The 26,507-nt window shown below is 44.9% G+C and overlaps 1 protein-coding gene across 1 annotated transcript in view; it reads right to left on the bottom strand.

The window, feature by feature from the left end:
- LOC144697842 (uncharacterized) overlaps positions 1–26,507 on the bottom strand; it is a 42,259-nt gene that overhangs the window by 2,077 nt on the left and 13,675 nt on the right. Inside the window, 4 exon segments of the mRNA XM_078569818.1 lie at positions 9,311–9,431; positions 9,513–9,795; positions 12,336–13,070; positions 23,542–24,297. Coding sequence (XP_078425944.1) covers positions 9,311–9,431; positions 9,513–9,795; positions 12,336–13,070; positions 23,542–24,297 — 1,895 coding nt within the window.

Here is a 26,507-nt window from a genome sequence, read left to right as displayed (position 1 = left end):
TTAAATTTCATCTGCCATTGTTCCGCCCTTTCCATCAACTTGTCTATGTCGTTTTGAAGTTCTACGCTATCCTCCTCACAGTTTACAATGCTTCCAAGTTTTGTATCGTATGCAAATTCATAATATTGCTGACTATACACCAAGGTTTAAATCATTTATCTGTCAGGAAAAGCAAGGGTTCCAATACCGACCCCTCGGAAACTCCACTACAAATCTTCCTCCAGCCCGGAAAACATCCATTAACCATTACTCTTTATTTCCTGTCATTCCGCCAATTCTGTATCCATGTTGTTGCTGTCCGTTTTATTCCATGAGTTATATCTTTTCTCACATGTCTGTTGTGTGACACTGTCTCAAATGCCTGGAGAGAGGTGGAGAAGCAGCAGGCGAAGTTGTTTCTAAGAGGCGGGACTGGAGGACTGATGAAGTCATCTAGTTCTCCCACCAATCAGAGTGGCTGTTAAGGGCGGGGTTTGCAGAACTAAGTGGGCGGGGCTGAGCGGTGAACCCCCTCTGGCTGCCTGGCCCAGTATTGCCCCTTATAAATATGGCGGCTGCACATTGCCCCCTATGAAGATGGCGACCGTGAACCCGGGGCCACCAACCGGAAATGCCGCCCCGAAGTGTGGCCAACGCGGGACAAGTAGGTTCCTTTTCTGGTACTTGAGGCCTCCACTGGGTGTTTATCAAGCCTTTCCATCCATTCCGCCGCCTCCATTATCCTCCTACAATCGACTGTTACTCACCTGTTGCAGAGGCGAGATGACTCCCTCCCGGCGCCTTCAGCACCCACAATACGCATGCTCTAGCCACAACCCGGTAATGAGCCTGCGCAATGGCCTCCTGCAGTGAGTATAGGGCATATTCTCTTTCGACGCGAATGCTGGGTAAGAACCCCGCCATTTAAAGGTGATATTGTTGAAATGAAAATTCCGTTTAGTGATCCAATTACGACTGGGGCCATAGGGCCAAGATATAAAATTATTAAAACAATTAGTATAGAATACTAAACTTAAAAGAAGTGGCTGCAGAGAGTCGATCCATCATTTATAATCCTCCAAAATTCCTCAAATTCTGGAAAGGTCCTAATGGTTTGGAAACTAGCTAATGTAATATCGTTATTCAAGAAAATATGGAGACAGAAGCAGGAATTTTCAGGGCCATTAGCCTAACATGCGTCATAGGGAAATTGCTAGAATCCATCATTAAGGAGTTTATAGCACGATACTTAGAAAATCATAACGTGATCAGGCAGAGTCAATATGGCTTTGTGACGGGAAATCATACTTAACTAATTTATTAGAGTTTTTTGAGGGAGTAACAAGCAACGTGGAAAAAAGGGGAGCCTGTAGATGCGGTGTACTTGGATTTCCAAAAGCCATTCAATAAGGTGCCACATCAAAGCTTCCTACACAAGATTAGAGAACATGGTGTAGAAGATAAAATATTAGCATTGGCGAAGGCTGGTTAGCTAACAGGAAGCAGAGAGTAGGGATAAATGGCTCTCTTTCAGGATGGCAAGATGTGACTACTGGAGTGCCACAGGGTTCAGTGCTGGGGCCTCAACTTTTATAATCTGCATCAATGATTTGGATAAAGGGACTGAATTTATAGTTTCTATATTTGCCAATGACACCAAGATAGGTAGATCTTAAAAGAAGTGGAAGCACAGATTGCAGATACATTGGTTATAGTCTTCCAAATTTCCTTAGATTCTGGAAAGGTTCCCACGGATTGGAAAATAGCAAAAGCAACATTGTTATTCAAGAAAGGAAGGAGGCAGAAAGCAGGAAACGAAAGGCCAGTTAGCATAACATCTATCATAGGGAAAATGATAGAATCCATTATTGAGGAGGTTAAAGCAGGATACTTAGATAATCAAGATTTGATCAGGTAGAACCAACATGGCTTTGTGAAAGGGAAATTGTGTTTAACTAATCTGTTAGAGTTTTTGATGAAGTAACATTCAAGGTGGATACAGGGAAACCAACAGATATGGTGTACTTGGATTTGCAGAAGGCATTTGATAAGGTGCCACATAAAAGATTGTTGCACAATATAAAGGCACATGGTGTAGGAGGTAACATATTAGCATAGATAAATGATTGGTTGGCTAACAGTAAGCAGAAAGCAGGGATAAATATGTCTTTTTTGGATTGGCAAGCTGTAACTAGCGGAGTGCCACAGGGATCATTGCTGGGTCCTCAACAATTTACAATCTACATCAATGATTTGGATGAAGGGTCCGAATGTATGGTAGCTAAATTTGCTGATGACATGAATAGAGATAGGAAAAGAAGTTGTCAAGAGGAAGTCGAGAGTCTGCAAAGTGATATGGACAGGTTAAGTGCGTGGGCAAAAATTTGACAGATGGAGGATAACGTGGGAAAATGTGAACTTGTCCACTCTGGCAGGAAGAATAGAAAAACAGTCTTCAATACAAGTGGAGAGCAGAACTCAGTAGTACAGAGGGCTCTGGTCCTCGAACCCATTCTGCCATTTAATAAGATCATGGCTGATCTGATTTTGGCCTCAACTTCACGTTCCAGCTACCCCCGATAACCTTTGGCTCCCTTGTTAGTCAAGATTAGCCAAGTTCCTCAGGGTAGTGTCCTAGGCCCAATCATCTTCAGCTGCTTCATCAATGACAGACCTTCCATCATAAGGTCAGAAGTGTGGATGTTCGCTGATGATTGTACACTGTTCAGAACCATTTGTGACTCCTCAAATACTGAAATATCCATGTCCAAATGCAGCAAGACCTGCACAATATCCAGGCATGGGCTGACAAGAGGCAAGTAACACTTACACCATACATCTGCCAGGCAATGACCATCTCCAACAAGAAAAAATCTAACCTCTACATTCAAGGGCATTACCATCAGTGAATCCCCCACTGTCAACATCCTGGGGATTACCATTGACCACATCATTTAAGATATAAATACTGTGGTCACAAGAGCAGGTCAGAGGCTTGGAATCGTGTGGCAAGTAACTCAACTCCTGACTTCCCAAAGTCTGCCCACCACCGACAAGACACAAGTCTGGAGTGTAATGAAATACTCCCCACTTGCCTGGATGAGTGCACCTCCAACAACACTCAAGAAGCTCGAAACCATCCAGGACAAAGCAGCCCGCTTGATTGGCACCCCATCCACATACATTGACTCCCTCCATCACCTAAGTACAGTGGCAGCAGTGTGTACCATCTACAAGATTCACTGCAGAAACTTACCAAGGGCTCCTTAGGCAGCACCTTCCATACCCTATAAGTGATCTAGAAGGACAAGGGCAGAAGATAGATGGGAACACCACCACCTGGAAGTTCCCCTCCAAACCACTCACCATCCTGACTTAGAAATATATCGCCTTTATTTCACTGTCGCTGGGTCAAAATCCTGGAACTCCCTCCCTAACAGCACTGTGGGTATACCTATGCCACATGGACTGCAGTGGTTCAAGAAGGCAACTCACCACCACCTTCTCAAGGGCAATTAGGGATGGGCAACAAATGCTGGTCCAGCCAGTAGCACTCACATCTCATGAATGAATAAGAAAAAATCTACTTCTGCCTTTAAAATATTCATTGACTCTGCCTCCACTGTTCTCTGGGGAAGAGAGTTCCAAAGATTCACAACTGGCTGAGAGAAAAAAATTCTTCTCATCTCCATCTTAATTGGGAGATTATTTATTTTAAAATGTGCCCCCTCGCTCTAGTTTCTCCCACGAGGGGAAAGATCCTTTCAGCATCTATCCTGTCAAGTCCTATCAGGATCTTATATGTTTCAGGAAGATCACCTCTCCATTTTCTAAATGCGAATGGATACAGGCCCAGTCTGTCCAACCTTTCTTCATAAGATAACCCCCTTCATCCCAGGAATCAACCAAGTTTACCTTCTCTGAACCGCTTCTAATGCATTTATATCCTTTCTTAAATAAGGAGACCAATACTGTACACAGTACTCCATATGTGGTCTCACCAATGGCCTGTAGAACTGTAGTGAAACATCCCTACTTTTATATTCCATTCCCCTTGTAATAGACAACAACATTCCATTTGCCTTCCTAATTGCTTGCTCTACCTGCAGACTAACCTTTTCTGATTCATTTACCAGGGCAGCCAGATCTCTCTCTCTCTCTCTGCCTCAGAGCTATGCGGTCTCTCTCCATTTAAATAATATTCTGCTTTTCTATTCTTCCTGCCAAAGTGGCAAGTTCACTTTTCCTACATTATACTCCGTTTGCTTGTCCACTCTCTCTAAATAGAAGAGGTTCTATACAAATAGTATATTTTTATCCTGATATATAAATATACTTACATATAAATAGTTGAATTATATAAATATGTGAGGCTCCAGAACTGATGCCTGAGGCACTCCACTCATCACAGCTTGCCAGCCTGAAAAAGACCCACTTATTGCTACTCTCTGCTTCCAGTTAGCTAACCAATCTGCTATCCATGCTAATATGTTACCCCCGACACCATGAGTTCTTATTTTGTGTCGTAACCTTATTGGCATGTCACCAAATAATGCTCTGGGTATTGGTGAATGGAGCTGTAGAGAGCAATTGAAGCAGGAAGTGAGGAGAGGAAACCATATAAAAGTTCACTCATGACCTTTAGGGAAGGAAATCTGCCATCCTTACCTGGCCTGGCCTACACGAGACTCCAGACCACAGCAATGTGGTTGACTCTTAACTACCCTCAAATGGCAATTAGGGATGGGAAACAAATGTTGGCACTGCCTGCAATACCCATCCCAGGAAATAAATTTAAAAAAGGAGTGACAAATGGATATCCTTCAGACTATCCAGTTCTCTCCCAGGGTTGGTGTTTTGACCATTGCTCTTCTCAATATAAAGGAATGATTGGGTTTCGCTTTATGGGTTTAAAATCAAAATCTCCAGATGATTTTACAATAGGAAATGGGCAGAACAGTGAAGAGGAATATAAGTGACTCACTGTGAATACATAAGTTAGTAACTGGTGCAGGTAACATGTCAGATTAAATTTAACACAGAAAATATGAGGTGATAAATTTCCTGAATTAAAAAGCTAAAATATTCACTAAATGCCTATGGTTTAGAAGGACTGGAGAAATAGAACAGTAAAGACAGGGAAGATTCTAGTTTACATTTTCTTATTAATAAACACACTGATGAGGTTTCATGTCAGCAACTTTAATACCTTCTTAAGAAATACAGAAATAAAGAAATGAGCAGATTCACGTCCTCTGCTTTATCTTATATTGTTCCGTCAATTTGAGTAAACATCCAAGTCCCAAGTGTCATAGAGTCATAGAGGTCTACAGCACAGAAGAAGACCCTTCGGCCCATCACATCTGCGCCAGTCAAGCAAGTATTGAACTATTCTAATCCCATTTTCCAGCACTAGGCCCATAGCCTTGTATGTCATGGCATCGCAAGTGCACGTCTAAATACTTTTAAATGTTATGAGGGTTTCTTCCTCTACCACCCTTTCAGACAGTGAGTTCCAGATTCCCACCACCCTCTGGGTGAAAAAATTCTTCCTCACATCCCCTCTAAACCTCCTGCCCCTTACCTTAAATCTATGCCCCCTGTCTATTGATCCCTCCACCACAGGGAAAAGTTCCTTCCTGTCTACCCTATCTGTGCCCCTCATAATTTTATACACCTCAATCATGTCCCCCCTCAATCTCCTCTGCTGCAGGGAAAATAACCCCAGACTATCCAATCTCTCCTCACAACTAAAACTCTCCAGCCCAGACAACATCCTGGTAAATCTCTTCTGCACTCACTTTAGTGCAATCACATCCTTCCGATAATGTGGATTCCAGAACTGCACACAATACTCTAGCTGTGGCCTAACCAGCATTTTATACAGTTCCAGCATAACCTCCCTGCTCTTATATTCTATGCTTCGGCTAATAAGGGCAAGTATCCCATATGCCTTCTTATCCACTTGTCATGCTACCTTAAGGGACCGGTGGACATGCACACTAAGGTCACTCTGATCTTCAGTACTTCCCAGGGTCCTACCATTCATCGTTTATTCCCGTGCCTTGTTTGTCCTGCTCAAGTGCATCACCTCACACTTATCCGGATTAAATTCTATTTGCCACTGATCAGCCCATCTGAACAGCCTGTCTATATCCTCCTGTCATCTAAGGCTATCCTCCTCACGATTTACCACCCCACCAATTTTCATGCCATCCGCGAACTTACTGATCAACCCTCCTACATTCAAGTCTAAATAGTTTATATATACCACAAACAGCAAGGGACCCAACACAAATCCCTGTGGAACCCCACTGGACATGGGCATCCAGTCACAAAAACACCCCTCAACCATCACCCTCTGGTTCCTGCCACTCAGCCAATTCTGGATCCAATTTGCCAAATTGCCTGGGATCCCATGGGCTCTTATCTTCGTTATCAGTCTCCCATGCGGGACCTTATCAAAAGCCTTGCTGAGGTCCAGGTGGACTACGTTAAATGCACTGCCCTCATCTACACACCTGGTCACCTCTTTGAAAAATTCAATCAAATCGGTCAGACATGACCTCCCCTTAAAAAAACCATGCTGGCTGTCCTTGATTAATCTCTGCCTCTCCAAGTGTAGATTAATTCTGTCCCTCAGAATTGCTTCCAATAGTTTCCTCACCACTGAGGTTAGACTGACTGGCCTGTAGTTCCCTGATTTATTCCTTCCTCCCTTCTTGAATAATGGTACCACACTGGCTGTCTTCTGGCACCTCTCCTGTGGCCAGAGAGGTATTGAAAATTATTGCCAGCACCTCCACTATCTCCTCCCTTGCCTCACTCAACAGCCTGGGATACATTTCATCCTGGCCTGGAGATATATCTCATTTTAAGCCTGCCAGACCATTTAGAACCTCCTCCCTTTCAATGCTAATTTCTTTAATTATATCACAGTCCTTCTGCCTGATTTCCATACCCACGTCGTCCCTCTCACTTGTGAACACCGACACAAAGCATTCATTTAGAACTCTACCTGCATCTTCCGGCTCCACACACAAGTTACCACTGTGGTCCTTAATGGGCCTGACTCTTTCCCTAGTTATCCTCTTACTCTTAAGGTACTTGTAAAATAACTTTGGATTTTCCTTTATTTTACCTGCCAATGTTTCTTCATGCCGCCTTTTTGCTCTCCTAATCTCCTTTTTAAGTTCCCCCCTACACATTCTATATTCCTCTCGGGCTTCCGCTGTTTTGAGCCCAGCGAATCTGCCATAAGCCTCCCTTTTTCTCTTTATCCAATCCACAGTCACTTACATGGTCAGCCAGCTGGATGGAACCTCGGGCACCCTGAGCTTGATCTCCGGTATCTTCAGTCCTGATTGCCCCCTTACATCAGAGCCCTTCATTTTTATACTCTGTAGTGATCCAGCTCTGGCCCCTGACTCTTTGTCTCCTCTGTTGGGTTTTAGCAGGAAGTGAGGAAAAGACAGCTGGAATTTCTCTAATCCGTGACTTACAGGGACACCTTCCCTCGTTCCCAGCAGTTACTTTTCTTCAGTAATTTTCTCATTCTCCCTAAACTCCCCTGCCTACTCTTAATTCTGTTATTTATTTTAGTTTTACATTACAGATATAAACATCACAGATGATAATCTAATCTATTCCATTCCTCACTTTGTTTACATTTCTATTGTGGTTAATAACAGACAAACTCTGTCCTTTCCCCTGATCTGATTAGAGTTTCCAATGAGTCGATTCTGTGGAATGGAATGTCTTATCAGTGTTGCCATGGTGACCTGTCTGCAGTGAAGAGTCTGTTTGAGTTTCTAACTCTGACTAAACTTCTCTATCCCATAATACACGTTAGATCAGACATTGGATGTCAATGTATTTTAGTCATGTTGTGTTAATATCTCTAAAACGTACAAGGTATTCAGAGACACAAACCTTTAATGGTGGGAGGACAAGTTGGTAAAATCCAGGGTTTTATAATTCGGGGTGTAGAGTTCAAAAGGACAGAGGTCATGTAAACCTGTGCAAATCATTGTTTAGGCTGCGGTTAGAATATTGAGTCAAGTTTTGGGGATCTTACACCAGGAAGGATGTCAAGGCCATGGAGAGGGTGCAGAAGAGATTCACTGAGATGATCCCAGGGAAGAGAGGCTTTAGTTATCAGCAGAGATTAGAGAAACTGGGGCTCTTTTCATTAGAACAAAGGCTGATTGGAGATCTGAGGGAGAGGTTCAACATTTCATCAGGTAAATGAGAAAAAACTGTTTCCACCAGTCGGTGAGTCAGAGGACATCAAATTCAAATCATCACCAAAAGACTCAGAGCCAGGAATGGGATATGGAGCAGACTGTACAATAATGTCCACTCACTGTCCCTCCGGCTCTCTGTCCACACTTTCCCATTAAACACTCTGAGGGCAGGTACACGGGTGTGTTACTGATACCTCCCCAGGGTATCCGGGCGAGGAGAGGCACTCTAGAAGGTAAGGGGAGCTGGAACCTGTCCATGAGATTGGCCAAGGTTCTGAGAACTGGAAAAATCCAAAGTAATGATGAGGTGTTAGCCATGGCTCAGAGGTTGCATTCTCATGTCTGAGTCAGGAGGTTGTGGGTTCAAATCCACCTCTAGAATTTGAACATAAAATCTAGGCTGACATTCCACTGCAGTACTGAGAGAGCCCTGCAATGTATGAGGTCCTGTCTTTCAGATGAGACTGAACGGGCAGGTGTAAGAGATCCATTGGGGCTATTTCAAAGAGCAGGAGATTTCTCCCCATATTCTTGGTCAATATTTGTCCCTCAATCAACATCACTAAAGCAGACTATCTGGGTATTATCAACTTCTTGTCTGTGGGATCTTGCTGTGTACAAATGAGCTGCTGTATTTCCTACATTCCAACATCGACTGCACTTCAAAGGAATTTCATTGCCTGTAAAATGCTTTGGGACATCCTGGTGTCATGAAAGGCTCTGCAGAAATACAAATCCTATTTTAACAGAGGAGAAAAGGCCAAAAAATGGAACTGTCAAGAACAAGATTTCAATTAATCTTCTCTTGTCCTGGAGAAAACAAATATTCCACACACTGTGTTTGACACCAAGCTGGTTTATTTAACGTTTATCCAGAATATTAATCTCCAGCCAGTTATTGGGGTCATTAACATCAGCAGAAACAAACACCAAGTTTCAAAATGAACATGGTTCAGTTCTGGATGTGACTAACAGAAGCAATAATATCAGGATCGAAACCCTGCATTTACTTTTGAACTCGCTAGTGTCTCTGTAGGTGGGATTAATTAATGAATCTCTTCCCACATATGGAGCAGTTGAATGGCCTCTCCCCAGTGTGAACTTGTTGGTGTGTCAGAAGGCTGGATGACTGAGTGAATCCTTTTCCACGCACAGAGCAGGTGAACGGTCTCTCCCCAGTGTGGATACGTTGGTGTGTCAGCAAATCTGGTTTTCTTTTCAAACTCTTCTCACAGTCAGAACATGTAAACGGTTTATCAGAATGAACAAGTTTGTGTGTCTGAAGGCAGGACAACCGAGTGAATCCCTTCCCACACATGGGGCAGGTGAACGGCCTCTCCCCAGTGTGAGTGCATCGATGAGCTTCCAGGTGGGATGGGGAACTGAATCTCTTCTCACAGTCCCCACATTTCCACGGTTTCTCCATGGTGTTGATGCCCTTGTGCCTCTCCAGGTTGGATGATCAGTTCACACTTCGACCAGACACAGAACACGTGTACAGTCTCTCCCCACTGTGAATGGTGTGATGTTTCCTCAGGCTCTGTGACTGGTTAAAGCTCTTGCCACAGTCAGTGCACTGGAACACTCTCACTCGAGTGTGTGCGTGTGTGTGTGTCTCGGTGATTTTCCAGTTACACTGATGTTTGAAATCTTTTCCTGCAGCCAGAACAGACAAACATTTCTCCTTCCAGATTCAAAGGCCGTGATATTCAGGTCCTTATGAATCGAGTGACTCTGTCAGATCTTGATATGAAGCTTGGTTTGAGTTTCCTGTCTGTAAATCCCCCTGTTTAAGGTTTTTACAAAAACAATCACCAAGGACAGAACAAACATTTCTCTTGGTTTGAGTTTGCTGTGTGTAAATCCTCTCCTTCTAATCCCTGATTTTGAGTTTCCAAAATCAACCACTGTCAGCCCAGGATACAAACCCTGAATTATTATTTGAAGGGGAAGGATGAACAGGGTTACAGGGAGAAGGCAGGGGAATGGCACGAGGTGAATTGCTTGTTCGGAGAGCCAGCACAGACATGATGGGCTGACTGGCCTCCTTCTGTGCTGTAACAATTCTGTGATTCTGTGAAATTTACAACATTCTCTCCTGTTTCCTGGCCCAGGATGATCGTGCGTGCGCCCTGCTGCACACTGTCCCCCTAACCTGGGCCTGTCACTGGGGAATGCCGGACCGGTGCAAACATGGATTTGGGGTTTGTGGCCTACAGAAAGTGTTTGTGAAGCATCCTCACCCTCCCGCCGGCTCCATCACTCCCTCTGTCTCCCCTCGACTGCTAACCGACTGCAGATACGAAAAACAAGTGCCATCCATGGCCATTACTCACACTGCACATGCTCCAAACCCTGTTTGAAACTGTGCCTGTGCACTGGTCTCCTGTGGTGTAGATAGGGGACATTCCCCACCGTGGGGAACGCTGGGCAAATGTCCCGTCACTGGAGGTCCCAGTTTGTGAATAGTCATTTTGTTCTGTGATGGGTGGAGGTTCGGGCTGGAGGGCCAATCAATATAATGAGGAGCAAAATTATACAGAAGCCCAAGTGCACAGACCCTCCATTATCCACCAGAAGGAATGGGGGTTAGTGAAGAATCGAGAGTCCCCCAAACAGCAGAAATAACAGCAAAATCTAATCCTGACAGTCAGATGTAAACTCACTGTTGTCTCAGCAGGTCGGATGAACGAGTGAATCTCTGCTCACACACAGAACATTTAAACAGCCTCTCTCCAGTAACAATGCACTGATCATGCACTGAACCATTTGATCTTTTTAAACTGGGATGTTAACAGGTGAGAAGACTGGATGAAATCCTTTCACCTCTGTGAAGTTTCTGAACCGTCTCTCAGTGTGTCTGTCCTGCCGTGTCAGTAAATGGAGTGAGCAAGTTAATCCTTTTCCTCATGCAGTTGGTGAACACCCTCTCCCTGGCAGGACTGGACCGAGTTTCCAGCTCAGATGGGCAACTGAATCCGCCCACAGTCAATATCAACAACAGCTTGCATTTGTTTAGCGCCTGCACCATCCTGTTCCAATGACGATCTTCTCAATGGTTGTAAGATGGCTACATGTTGGTAACAGTTATTCAGGTGAAACTTAATACACTGTGTTTGAGCAGCAGTTTACAAAGTACAAAGAAGAATTTGATTCTGCACTATTGTCCATTGGGATGTAGGAGGGGCCTCATTTCTCTGATTCACATTCATGTTTAAGCCAATTTGGAGCAGTGACCTTCCTGACCTTTCCAAACTGAGAATGACTCAAACCCACTGGGATAAATCTCCAAACCTGGAATCACAGAAAAATCCATCCAATCATCGATCTCCTATAGTCCCATTCTAGCCAATCATTAGCCTAGTAGGTTCTGTTTCTGGGTAGAGTTCCTGGGCCTCCCCCTATCGGCTTTTCACCCTGGGCCTGAGCACAAACACAAACTGGGTGTCTGTTTCCATGGTGCCGAGGTAACCCAGGACCTTCATGGTGACGAGTGTTCTAACTGTGTCAAAGCTGAATGCTGGAAATTACTAACAAGGATTTCTAATTGATAATATCCCCCAGGTTTACAAGAGCTCGCTGTATTTCCACAATCAAAGAAGAACTTCCGCTTGTTCTTTCCTTGGGATAATAAGGGAGTTTATACAACACCAAAGCCACTTCTCACACATTCAAAACCCTGAGGCAGTAGAAAGTCCAAGGCAGTGCATCTCGTCGCAGAATCTATTCAGAGAAATGTTTCTGACCATTTAACGCTTGCAATGCCTAATTTCTCAAAATACCCTCAACAGCCCCATATTCTTACACAGCTCTCACTGTTCATTAATGTTTAACATGATCAGTCTCTCCTCAATCTTCCTATCGAAGTGTATCAACTCACATTTTTCTGTGTTGAATTTTGTCAGGCTTTGTGCCTGCCCAATCCAGCAGCCTGTTGATGTCCTCTTGAAGTTTCAGCAGGTTATTTGTAATTGTAAAGCTCTTCTCAGTCAGAACATTTGAAACGTCTTTTATCAGAGAGAAGATGTTGATGTGTCAAGAGGTGGCTGAACAAGTAGGTCCCTTCCCACACACGGAGCAGATTAACAGCAGCAGTAAGAGCCTCCTCTAAATGTGCACACGCTGGTGTCTCAGCAGATGTGATGAATGAGTGAAACCCTTTCCACAGATGGAATAGGTGAATGGTGTCTCTCCATTGTGAATGCCCTGGTGTGTCAGCAGCCTGGACGAAACAGTGAATCCCTTCCCACACACCAAGCAGGTGAACGGCCTCTCCACAGTGTGAACTCGCTGGTGTGCCAGAAGGAGGGATGAGGAAATGAATCCTTTCCCACACTCGGAGCAGGTGAATGGCTTCTCTCCAGTGTGAACTCGCTCATGTGTCAAAAGACGGGATGAAACAGTGAATCGCTTCCCACAGACAGAGCAGGTGAATGGCCTCTCCCCAGTGTGAACTCGCTCATAGGTCACAAGATGGGATGCACAACTAAACCCCTTTCCACATACAGAACAAATGAATAGTCTCTCCCCAGTGTGAACTCGCTGGTGTGTCAGCAGGATAGATGACTGAGTGAATCCCTTCGAACACACAGAGCAGGTGAATGGCCTCTCCCCAGTGTGAGTGCGTCGATGAGTTTCCAGCTTGGATGGGTAATTGAATCCCTTCCCACAGTCCCCACATTTCCATGGTTTCTCCATGGCGTGGATGTCCTTGAGTTTCTCCAGGTTGCATGACCAGCTGAAGCCTTGTCCACACACACAACATGTACACGATTTCTCCCCGCTGTGAATAGTGTGATATTTTTTCAGGCTGTGTAACTGGTTAAAGCTCTTTCCACAGTTAGTTCACTGCAACACTCCCACAGATATCTGTGTCTCGGTGCTTTTCTAATCACATTGATGCTTGAAATCTTTTCCCTCAGACAGAACGGACAAACATTTCCCTTTCCATATGCAAAGGCCAATGACATTCAGGTCCTGATGAATCCAGTGACTATGTCAGATCCTGATGTGATGTTTGGTTTGAATTTTCCATTTGCACATCCTCCCCTTCTAATGCCCTGTAAAAGGAGTTTAGCAAAGTCAACAATAAGTACAGGGTGAAAATTCAGAACAGACAATTCAAGTCACTATCGAACATTTTTCCCTCTCTTGTTCCTCCAAAGCTGGAAATCCCCATCCTACACACTCTCCCTCCTCCCTGGGCTGATATTCAAAACCATCTCACCATCTCTGCCATTTCCCAGTTATCTCCCTCCCTCCCTCTACTTTGCCTAGGTTCAGTTCTCTGGTGTGGAGAGTTAGAATAAAATCAACGGATCAATGATTTTCTCTCCTGGTCACTGGGACCCCGAAGCTCTGCCCACTTTGTTCTAGCCCCCAAATTACCAGATTCATTCAGCTCAGTATCACAACCTGCCTTTCTGTTTTTGTGATTCCCTCACACTCCCTTGTCCTGTTTTAAATTCATTTTTCAACGTGTTGGAAGAGGTGGATTTACAGACGGGAAACACAAACCGAACATCATATCAAGATCTGACAGAATCATGATGACCTGAATATCATCGGCCTTTGAACATGGAAGCAAAGGGACCCGTTTCCAGCCTGGATAAACCGTAACGTGTTTTGTGTGTGTGGACGAGGCTTCAGCTCTTCTGCCCGAACACAAAACCAGTGCAGTTACACTGGAGAGAAACTGGAAATGTGGGGACTGTGGAAAGGTTTTCAGTTACCCATCAGAGCTGGAAACTCATTGGTGCAGTCACACCAGGGTCACACTTACCACAAACAGAGCAGGCAGCCCTGTTTGTCCTTCCACAATCAGATGCAGTTGATACCCAGGTCCTGGTGAATTGAGGGACTTGCGTCCTTGGCTTGCTGCATTGTTCCAGTGAAGCTCAACACAAACTGGAGGAACAGCACCTCATCTTCCGACTAGGCACTTTACGGCCTTCCGGACTGAATATTGAGTTCAACAATTTTAGATCTTGAACTCCCTCCTCCATCCCCACCCCCTTTCCGTTTCTTCCCCCTCCTTTTTGTTTTTTCCAATAATTTATATAGATTTTTCTTTTTCCACCTATTTCCATTATTTTTAAATGTATTTCCACCAATCGTTTATCTATACCTTTTATGCACTTTTTGTCTTATTTCACCCCACCCCCACTAGAGCTATCTGTACCTTGCTTGTCCTGCTCTCCACTCTTAATTAGCACATTCTTTTAGATAATATCACCACCTTCAACACCTCTTTGTTCTTTTGTCTGTGACATCTTTTGGTTATCTCCTTCTATCACTGCTTGCTTGTCCCAACAACCCCCCCTTCTCCCCCCCCCCCCTTAAACCAGCTTATATTTCACCCCTTTCCTAATTTTACTTAGTTCTGTTGAAGGGTCATGAGGACTCGAAACGTCAACTGTGCTCTTCTCCGTCAATGCGGCCAGACCTGCTGAGTTTTGCCAGGTATTTCTGTGTCTGACTTGCTCAGATCCTGATGGGATCTTTGGTTTGAATTTCCTGGTTCCAAATCCCATCATCCTTATCGCCGCGCATGCGCCCGGCTGCACACCCTCCCTTCTCAAGATGGCGGTGCAGCCGTTACCCTCGGCCTGTCATCAGAAACCCCTCAACTGCTGTTCCGCTTGTTGAAAACACGGGATATGGGAGCCTACATGAGGTGTTTCTGAAGCCTCCAAGTCCACCCGCTTCCTCTATTCCTCTCCTGCCTCAAGTCATCTCTCCCCCACGGATTCAACAGGACATCGTCCAGCACTGCGCATGCTCCAATCTCTGCCCCACAACACGCATGCGCCGGGGCGTCCGTTTAGGGCCCCGCCCGTCATTCACTCCGATTGGTTGGAGGACCAGCAGCCCCAACTCGGTCCTCCAGTTCCAAATCGGTCCTCCAGCCCCGCCCCCTCTCTTCCTATTGGTCCGGAATCACCATCCGCCGCTTCCGGCTTCTCTGCGGCACCAAACTGAACCAGAGCCCTAATTGGGAAAAGGTGGTTATTTCCGTTCATTTAACATCACTGCTAAAGTCAATGAAGGGAATTTGTTGTTTTGAGGCAAAGTATTTGGTAGAATTAGAGTGATGGAGTGGGATTGATCCACAGCCTGAGTCACCAGTTTAAGGACAGGAGGAGAGAGAATCTGGAGAGGAGAAAAGAATAAGTTGGAGACTGGACACTGAGTCTGGAACAATGAGCAGAGAGGGAGAGGAGTGTGTGGGACAGAGATTTATAGATTTGGAGGAATGAGAGGGAAAAATGTTCCATAGAAACTAGAATTCTCTGTTCTGAATTTATATATTTAATACCACATGGACTGCAGCAGCTGAAGAAGGCAGCTCACCACCACCTTCTCAAGAGCAACTAGGGATGGGCAATAAATGCTGGCCCAGCCAGCGAAGCTCACATCCCATGAATGAATAAAAGAAAATATCCTGTATTTACAGTGATAACTTCTGTAAACTCATTTTACAGGAGGTTAGAAGGGGAGGATCTCACTGTCACTTGATTCAGCAGAACCTGAATATCACTGGCCTTTGAATGAGGAAGGGTAAACGTTTGTCTATTCTGTCTGTGGAAAAAGATTTCAAACATCACTGTGACTGATAAAGCACCAAGACATTCACACACCCGAATGAGAGTGTTCCAGTGCACTGGCTGTGGAAAGAGTTTTAATCCGTTACACAGACTGAATAAAAATCACACCATTCACAGCAGGGAAAAATCATTCATGTGTTCTGCTTGTGAACAAGGCTTCAACTGATTGTCCAGCCTGGAGAGACACAAGGACATCAGGTCCTCTGAGAAACCATGGAAATGTGGGGACTGTGGGAAGGGATTGATTTCCCCATCAAAGCTAGAAACTCATCAACGCTCTGTCTCTTTCTGACATTTTTAAACATCAATGTGAATGGAAAAACACAGAGACACGCACCCCTGACTGCGAGTGTTTCAGTGGATTGACCGTGGAGGGAGCTCTAACCAGTTACACAGCCTGAAAAAATATTGCACCATTCACAGCAGAGAGAGGCCGTACACATATTCTGTGTACAGATGAGGCTTCAGCTGATTGGCGAACATGCAGAGACACAAGGACACCTGCACCATAGAGAAACCGTGGAAATGTGGGGACTGTGGGAAGAGATTCCGTTCCCCATCTGCACTCGAAATTCATCGACGCATTCACACGGGGGAGAGGCCATTCACCTGCTCTCAGTGTGGCAAGGGATTCAATCACTCATCACATCTGGTTACACACAAGCGAGTTCACACCGGGGAGAGGCCGTTCACCTGCTCCGTGTGTGGCAAGGGATTCACTCAGTCATCACACCTGCGGTTGCACCAACGCGTTCACACTGGGGAGAGGCCATACATCTGCTCCGTCTGTGGGAAGGGATTCAGTGAATCATCCACCCTGCAGAACCACAGTGTTGTTCACACTGGGGAGAGGCCATTCACTTTCCCCGTGTGTGAGAAGGGATTCACTCGGTTAACCAACCTTCTGCGGCACCAGATAGCGCACACCGGAGAGAGACCATTCACTTGCTCCGTGTGTGGGAAGGGATTCACTCGGTCAACCAGCCTGCGGGCACACCGACGTGTTCATACTGGAGAGAGGCCATTCTCCTGCTCTGAATGTGGGAAGGGATTCCCAAATTCATCCAGCCTATGGAAGCACCGGCGAGTTCACACCGGGGAGAGGCTGTTCTCCTGCTCTCTGTGTGGGAAAGGATTCACTGAATCATCCAACCTGCTGAGACACCAGCGTGTTCACACTGGGGAGAGGCCTTTCACCTGTTCTGAGTGCGAGAAGGAATTTGCTGATACATCCAGCCTGCGGAAGCACCGCCGAATTCACACAGAGGAGAGAGCCCGTTCACCGGCTCTGAGTGTGCGAAAGGATTCATGGAGTCATCCAACCTGCTGAGACACTATTGCAGTCACACTGATTACAGGCCCTTTCGATGCTCTGACTGTGGGTGTTAATTGTATCAGCTGTGGTTACATATACATAGGTGAAGGGAATTGATTGGATGGTTACTTGAGCACAGATAAAAGGAAACTTACTGGCATGGAGTGGAGTCAGGAGTTATATAACTAAAGTTTCACTCTGTGAATAAGTCTATACCAAGTAAAGACTGGCTCCAGTTTCTTTCTTCACCATAAGGCTGTCATGGTAACAGATTGCTTGCCTAATGGCGAAGGATGGAAACTAAACGGAAATAAAATTTTGGACAAAAGCTTCCAATCCTAGTAATTTTTGTGAGAAATGGCTGAAAGCAATTGTCAGGGTCAGATACCCAGCCTGTTCTTGGAGTCTGAGCCATACAACCAGTGGAAGAATGAAGTGGATATGTGGACACGGGTTATGTCCCAACCAAGGAGGGAACAAGGTCTGGCCTTGGCACTGTCACTTCCTAACAAAAGTAAAATCAGAACAGAAGAATTTTGTGAGCTGGATGCCTGTCAGTTGGATATCGATGAAGGTTTGGATCTTCTATTCGGGTTCATTGATAATATTTACAAGAAAGCCTGTGAGCATAATCGGACTTTGACAGGTTTTGAATGAGGGCGAAAGCACCTTTAACAGATCTGGATTGGAACAGCACTAATAGGTGAATGGGAACAATTAACAAGTGTTTCAGGATTAACTCAAAATATGATTATGAGCCAAACTGCCCAAAGTGGAAAATCAGGGTCTTCAAAGTGACTCATGACACAGAGAATTCTGAGGCTGAAGATCATGACAATTATCACTCTGAAGGAATTGTACTCGTCACAAAGAGTTTTGGTCCATTTCTGAGTATATTGTTCACAGACGCTTTCAACTGTGCTGTGTTAGATAGTGGCTGCACCTCGACAGTATGTGGATCAGATTGGTGAAGATGTTACCCAGATTCACCTCGTGGTGAAGATGGACACAAGGTTAAGGAGGGTTCAACTTGTTTAGGTTTGGGTGATGTCACACATTGAAGCCACTAAAAAGAGTGGTGATTCCATGCAAAATATCTGGATTCAGCCACTTTATCAGGACTGGTGTAGTCTTTTGTGAGATCCCCTCACTGTTGAGTAAACCTTAGGTAAAAGGCACAATTGCAACTGGACATGAATCAAGATAAGACAACTGTTTTTGGAAAGTCAGTGAGTCTGCAGTTTACTCAATCAGGGCATTATCGTATCCCTTTAACAATACCTGCTGTTTCGAATCAGAGTGTTTGAGAAAGATTAATGGAATCAAGTGATAAGAATCAGCGAGAAGAAAAGCAAATTGTCTTAAAGCTACAAAGACAGTTTGCTCACCCTTCTTGTCAAAGATTAAAACTCCTGCAGGGTGGTTGATGAAGAGCATACGAGGCTCATAGAAGAGATTAATGCAAGGTGTGAAATCTGTAAAAAGTATCGGAGGACACCGTCACATCCTATTGTAAACCTTCCCTTGGCATGTGACTTGAACAAGTTAGTTGCCATGGATCTAAAGGTATGGGACAAATTCAGAAATATTTTCATTCTACACTTTATGGACATAGTAACTCGATTTAGTGTTTCTCTCATAACACATGGCAAGGACAAAAGAGTGATTATAGACCAAGTCATGGAGAAATGGATAGGGACTAGACCTGGGGCACCAGCTAAGTTTCTGACTGATAATGGAGGGGAATTTGCTAATGAGTTTAGAGACATGTGTGAAAACATGAACATTATGTTCATGAACATCACAGCTGAAAGTCCTTTCAGCAATGGACTCTGTGAAAGGAATCACGCGGTGATCAATGAAATGCATAAAATCTTAGCTGATCAGCCAAACTGCAAGTTGACCACTGCACTGGCATGGATGATTCATGTAAAGAATTCACTTCAGATGGTTGGAGGGTATAGTCCCTATCAATTGGTCTATGGGAGAAATCCCAAATTACCCTCTGTGCTGGGCGATAGCCCTCCTGCTTTAGAAAGCACAACAATTAGTTCCAAATTTAGTCATCAATTATCAGATTATTTCATGAAAAGAACTGCTTGAACTCAGAAATTATTGGGAATCCTAGCTATGGGTGTCTCATCATGTAATGCTTTGTACAAAATAAGGAAAATCATATTCTTTCTGTTTCGAAATATTGTTTGTGGCTATTGTTAGGATCCCAGTCGAGACCATTAACTTTTAAAGAGAAATTCGAATACCCAGTGATTAACTGAAAGAATTACGCCACAAGATTCCATATTTTTAAACAAAAACAAACTTTACTATGTATATAAGAGAAAAGAAAATTAAAAACCAGCACAATGAACTTAACACGATAGTTAATAAAGACTTATACTATTAACCCAGTTCTACTTTTTTAACTTCCCCCCCACCCCTAACACATGAATTCATTTATATTTAACGATATTTTGAAGGTTCATTCACTTCTGTTCCTGGGACCATCCCAAAGATATGTCAAAGCTCTCCAGAATTCTCTTTAATTCTCCTCAGTATTCCAGCTGTTCTCCAAGTTCCAAGATTTTATGGTGGTCCTTCCATTAGCTTTTGGCTAAACAACCCTCCAACTTTCCTTTAAGACCTCAAAACTGTGGACTCCTCAGTCCAAGCGTGGGATTCAACGCCTTTTTGCTGAGGGATTTAAACATTAGGAACACCCCTAGTTCCTAATGGCCCTATAAGTTTCCAGCTGGTTCACACCTCCTGGTCCCACAGCTGGCTGCGTCCAAGCGAACTGCAGACTGCCTGCTTTCTGTGAGAAACACGCAGAATTCCAACCAAGGCTCCACCCTGAATCACTTATCCCCATGGTAACAGAGACCAGTTGGGATGTCCAATTGATATTTAAATTAATTAACTTTTAGCTTCAAAACCAAAGCTTTTTTCCCTGAGGTCTGCATAAAGAATTCACCTCTCTAACAAAGACAGGATAATAATTAAGATAAAAGCAAAATACTGCGGATGCTGGAAATCTAGAACAAAAACAAAAATACCTGGAAAAGCTCAGCAGGTCTGACGGCATCTGCGGAGAGGGATACAGTTGACATTTCGAGTCTGTATGACCCTTCATCAAACTAAGAAATATAGAAATGAGGTGAAATATAAGCTGGTAGAGGGGGGTGGGACAGGTAGAGCTCGATAGGGGGGCAGTGATAGGTGGACGCCAAGAAGAGACTGCCAAAGATGTCATAGACAAAGGGGCATTGACGGTGGTGATATTATCTAAGGAATGTGCTAATGCAGATATTAAGGGTAGAAAGCAGGACAAGCTAGCAGCAGATGGCCCTAGTGGGGGTGGGGTGGGGGGAAGGGGTCGAAATGGGCTAAAAGGTGGAGATAAAACAATAGATCGAAATAAATTTAAAAATAGGTGGGAAAAGAAAAATATATTTGTAAAAAAATTATAAATTATTGGAAAAGGGGGGATCGGAAAGTGGGTGGGGATGGAGGAGAGAGTTCATGATCTGAAATTGTTGAACTCAATATTAAGTCCAGAAGACTGTAAAGTGCCTAGTCGGATGATGAGGTGCTGTTCCTCCAGTTTGCATTGAGCTTCACTGGAACATTGCAGCATGCCAAGGACAGACATGTGGGCATGAGAACAGGGTGGTGTGTTGAAATGGCAAGCGACAGGGAGGTCTGGGTCATGCTTGCGGACAGACTGAAGGTGTTCTGCAAAGCGGTCACCCAGTCTGCATTTGGTCTCTCCAATGTAGAGGAGAGTGCTTTGGGAGCAGCGAATGCAGCAGACTAAATTTAGGGAAGTGCAAGTGAAGCACTGCTTTACTTGAAAGGAGTGTTTGGGCCCTTGGACGGTGAGGAGGGGGGAAGCAAAGGGGCAGGTGTTGCACCTTCTAAGGTTGCGTGGGAAGGTGCCGTGGGAGGGGGCTGAGGTGTAGGAGATGATGGAGGAGTGGAACCGGAGGGTACAATCCCTGCGGAAAGCCGCCAGTGTGGTGGGGGGGGGTGAAGGGAAGATGTGTTTTGTGGTGGCATCATGCTGGAGTTGGCGGAAATGGCAGAGGATGATCCTTTGAATGCAGAGGCTGGTGGGGTGATAAGTGAGGACAAGGGGGACCCTATCATGGTTCTGGGAGGGAGAGGAAGGTGTGAGGGCGGATGCACGGGAGATGGGCCGGACACGGTTGAGGGCCCTGTCAACCACCATGGGTGGAAAACCTCAGTTAAGGAAGAAGGAAGACATGTCAGAGGAACTGTTTTGGAAAGTGGCATCATCAGAACCGATGCGACGGAGGGAAAGGAACTGAGAGAATGGGATGGAGTCCTTACAGGAAGCGGGGTGTGAGGAGCTTTAGTTGAGGTAGCTGTGGGAGTCGGTAGGCTTGTAATGAATATTGATGGATAGTCTATCACCAGAAATTGTCAGGACAATAATTGTCAGACCCAATGTCTCCAGGTCTCCAGCTAAAAGAGCCCACCTGCCGTTTTACAGTTCTTACCCTTTGAGCTTTGGCTTCTTAAATCAACATGGGCCACACCTTGTGATTGTGAATTCCCTTAGGGTGTTTTTGTCAGATTCTCAGCCCAGGTTTTCCAATTATCGTACATTTAAAAAAAATCCAATTCCTAAACTAAAAGTTATATTTCTAAAACATGAATTATGAAACTAGATATTCACAACACCTTCCTCAGGAAGAAATGAAAATGTCTCACCCTCGTAATATCCTATTTAGAATATTACAACTTACAACCTGCTGTACATCTTAACAACAGCCATATCTTATCGAATGGCGGAGCAGGCTCGAGGGGCCAAGTGGCTGACTCCTGTTCCTGAATCCTATGTTTTCCTATGTTTAACTATCTTATAACATGCAATACACATAATAATCCCTCCAATGTCCACTTCAAATTCACAAGTCTATCTTGATAACAGCACATTGCTGAATTCCATGTCCAGGAATCACATTCCACTGAAGATGTGAAATATTACAGCTTGCAGTGTTTTCTGAAAGTTTTCTTCTTACAATAATTATAGTCCAAAGTTCCTTCTGCAAAAGGAGAGCCCTCATTGCTGTTCATATGTGTATTTTCAATTTCAGTTTGAAAATCTGTTTGTTCAGAGTTCACCCTTTGAGCTTTATTTTCTTCCATGTCTGTAGTTTCTCCATTGTTTAAATCCAAAAGGAATATCCCAGTCAATTCCACATTTAAAGTGTCTTCTTCTTGTTCAGTTGGAGGTGGAACTTTTTCATTTTTCAGTTCATTTCCCAGACTCAAACATTTTGTATTCTCTTTTTGAGACAACAAGTTCAGAAAGGCTTCTTTTTGTGGCAACAGCTCGTTCCTTCATTGGTCAAAATCTTCTTTAGCCATTTTAAGAATGTTGTTCAAATGCTTTTAATGTTCAAGTAAAAAGGTTTGATATTCCTGTTTTGAGTATATGGGATCTTGGGCTTCAGAAACAGAGGTATTGAGAACAAAAGTGGGGAAGTTATGCCAATAGTTTATAAAGCTCTGGTGAGGCCACTATGAGAGTCCTGAGTCCGGTCCTGGTCACTACACTTTAAGAGGATGCGAGGGTCCTTGAGAGGGTGTAGAGGAGATTTACCAGAACGGTTCCAGGGATGAAGGATTTTTACAAGTTTAAGTTGGAGAAGCTGGGATTGTTCTTCTTGAAGTAAAGGAGGCTGAGGGGAGTTTTGATAGAGGTGAACAAGATTATTGCAGGTTTAGATAAGGATGGGTGGAGGCTCGTGTGGAGCATAGTGGTATTGTCACTGGACAATACCACTATTCCAGACACCCAGGGTTTGGGTCTGTGGACCTGGGTTTGAATCCCAACACAGCAGATGGTGAAAATTAAATCAAACAAAAATCTGGAATTAAAAGTCTGATGATGACAACATCTGGTTCACTAATGTCCCTTAGGAAAGGAAATCTGCTGTCCTTACCTGGCCTACGTGTGACTACAGACCCACAGCAATGTGGTTGACTCTTAAATGTCCTCTGAACAAGGGCAATTAGGGATGGGCAATAACTGCTGGCCAAGCCCTGTGCTGTAGACCCAATGGAACAGAGACAAATGTATTTACTTGAGACCTATCTGTAGTGGTAGAAAAAACACTATTTACTATCCAGGATAAAATAGACATTCTACATCAGCTTTTGTGAGTCAGTTCAGTGGAAACATGCACTCCCAGGCTAAAAGAGCATCAGCCCACTGGAAGCAAAGTCATGAGACCGGCCAGTCCAGCAGAAAGAAACACTCAGGCCCTCCCACTTCATCAATCGTCAGAATGAACATGGTTCTCTCCGGGATGTGACTGACGGCAGCAATAACAGCAGAATCCAACCCCTGTTATCATTTGTGAACTCGCTGATGTTTCTGAAGGTAGGTTGATCGACTGAATTTCTTCCCACACTCAGAGCAGGTGAACAGTCTCTCCCCAGTGTGAAGATGCTGGTGTCTCAGCAGGCTGGATGAATCAATGAATGCTTTCCCACACTCAGAGCAGGTGGGTGGCCACTCCCCGGTGTGAATCCGCTGGTGTGCCTTCAGGAAGGACGACCGACTGAATCCTTTCCCACACTCAGAGCAAGTGAATGGCCTCTCCCTGGTGTGAACTCGAAGGTGTATCCGCAGGCTTGATGAATCAATGAATGCCTTACCACACTCGGAGCAGCTGAACGGCCTCTCCCCAGTGTGAACTCGCTGGTGTATCCGCAGGTTGGAGGAGTGAGAGAATCCCTTTCCACAATCAGAGCAGGTGAACGGCTTCTCCCCAGTGTGAACGCGTTGGTGTGCCTGTAAGTGAGATAACCGACTAAATCCCTTCCCACAATCAGAACAGGTGAATGGCCTCTCCCCGGTATGAATTCGCTGGTGTGTCAGCAGGTCGGATGAAGTAGTGAATGCCTTTCCACACTCACAGCAGGTGAACGGCCTCTCCCTGGTGTGAATTCGCTGGTGTCTGAGCAGGTGGGATGAATGAGTGAACCCCTTCCCACACTCACAGCAGGTGAATGGTCTCTCTCCAGTGTGACTGCGTTGATGAATTTCCAGCTGAGATGGGGATCTGAATCCATTCCCACAGTCCCCACACTTCCATGGTTTTTCCATAGTGTGGGCCTCCTAGTCTCTCTTCAGGTTCGTTGATCAGCTGAGGCGTCCACATATAGCACATGTACGGTCTCTCCCAGCTGTAAATAGTGATGTTCTTACAGGCTGTTTAACTGGTTAAAGCTCTTACCACAGTCAGTGCACTGGAACACTCTCACTCGGGTGTGTGTCTTCGTCCTTTCTCAGTCACACTGATTTTAAAATCTTCTGAAGCGCACAGAACAGACAAAGTTTTCTCCTTCAAGATTCAAAGGCTGCTGATGTTCAGGTCGCACAATAATTGAGTGACTGCCAATTCTTCACTTGATGTTTGGTTCGATTTTCGTCTCTGTAAATCCTCCTCTTCTAATATCCTCTCAAAGGAGTTTATAAAAGTCAGCACTCTCAGTCCAGGATAGAAACTAGAATTACCTGTTCTTAATTTCTCTGGAACATTATTTCCTTTCTTTCTCCCCAAGCGCTGTAAGTAGCTGCCCCCACACACACTCCCTCCATTAGCTGGAGTGTTTAGTACAGTTTTGGTCTCCTTACCTAAGGGAGAATATACTTGTCACAGGGGGAGTTCAGCAAGAGTTCACCAGACTAATGCCTGCGGGGTGGGATTTTCCTATGAGGGGAAATTGAGGAAACTCGGCCTCTATTTTTAGAGTGTGTGAAGCTAAAACAAATGTTGTGCTGTTTAAAATCAAACTACAGGACTTGGAAGAAAATGAGGGGAAGACATATTGTAAACTCCCCTCCCCCACTCCCTCAGCTGGCAGCGCAGGCGCAGAAAGCGCTGCTGTCCGGAGCAGGCGCAGTGCAGTTGCCGCCAGCAGTCGCTCGATCTCTTTTTGAACCAGCCAACCGCCGTAGACAGAGGGGGGGATGGGGAGTTCGCCGAGCGACTTCTCCCTCTGGCCGGAGCCGACAGCCGGTTACCTGGAAACCTTGTCTCGAGGAGGTGCAGGGGGAGGGGGCAAAACGGGTGGGGGCGGGGCTCCCGTGTCCGCGCGCCTGGCCTGCAGACTGGAACCCGAGGACGTCACCGTGGAACAGAGTGATTCCTATTGGCTGATTCGGTGAACGTTCCATTGTGGACGTCACAATGCGAAAGGTGAGACAATCAGCTTCAAACCAAAACTTGCTCCTCTGGGCAACATCTGTGAGGAAATCAATGTTTTTACTTCTATTTGTTTTTTAATTCTGGGGTTTAATTATGGACTTGCAGGAACTGAAGGGAGAAGAAGTGAATCCAGGGAGGGTGCAGACTCTGGAAAGGTTGGCTCACGTCTCTTTCTCTTAAAATCATTGCCATTCTTTGTTCCCTCAACCTGACACATTAATTTGTCTGGTTGAAAGGTTGCTCTCTTTCCTAATGTTCACAATTAAAGGGGTGATTTCCCCAGGAGATGGCTGACATTTAAGATGACAAGCTAGTAAGGTAGGACATTAAAGAGTGAGGTGATGCATTTTGGGAGGACTAACAAGGCAAGGGAATACACGAGAGCGGTAGGACCCTTGGAAGTACAGAGGGTCAGAGGGACCTTGGTGTGTATGTCCATCAATCTTTGATGGCAGCAGGACAGGTAGATAACGTGGTTAAGAAGGCATATGGGATACTTACCTTTATTCGACAAGGCACTGAATACAAGAGCAGAGAGGTTATGATGGAGTTGTAAAAAGTGTTAGGCCACATCTGGAGTACTGTGTGAAATTCTGGTCACCACACTGTAGGAAGGATGTGATTGCACTGGAGAGGGTGCAGAGGAAATTTTCCAGGGTGTTGCCTGGGCTGGATCATTTCAGCTATGAAGAGAGACTAGATAGGCTGGAACAAAAACAAAAAGTGCTGGAAAAACTCAGCAGATCTGACAGCATCTGTGGAGAAAAAGACAGAGTTAACGTTTTGAGTCCATATGACTTCTTCAGAGCTAAAGGGAAGTAGAAATATTGTGAAATATATACTGTTTAAAGGAGGTGTAACAGGTGGAGGCAAAGGAGAGATTGCGAAAGATGTCATAAACAAAAGGTCAAAGGGCTGTTAATAGTGGTGGTACTGGCTAAAGGAGGTGCTAATGGAGACATGAAGAGTGGAAAGCAGAATGTGATATTGGCAGGACCAGGGTAAGCACTCTTGAAAGTGACAGATGGCCCTAGTGGGGGTGGGGGTGGGGTGGGGTGGGGTGGGGTGGGATGGGGTAGGGGGAGGGGATGGTGGTGGGAAAAAAGATTGAAAA

This window comes from Cetorhinus maximus, chromosome 23, assembly GCF_964194155.1.
Source record: "Cetorhinus maximus chromosome 23, sCetMax3.hap1.1, whole genome shotgun sequence".
In the NCBI taxonomy this organism is placed as follows: Eukaryota; Metazoa; Chordata; class Chondrichthyes; order Lamniformes; family Cetorhinidae; genus Cetorhinus; species Cetorhinus maximus.
The sequence above is the reverse complement of the archived record's forward strand: the minus strand, read 5'-3'. Positions and strand labels throughout refer to the sequence as shown.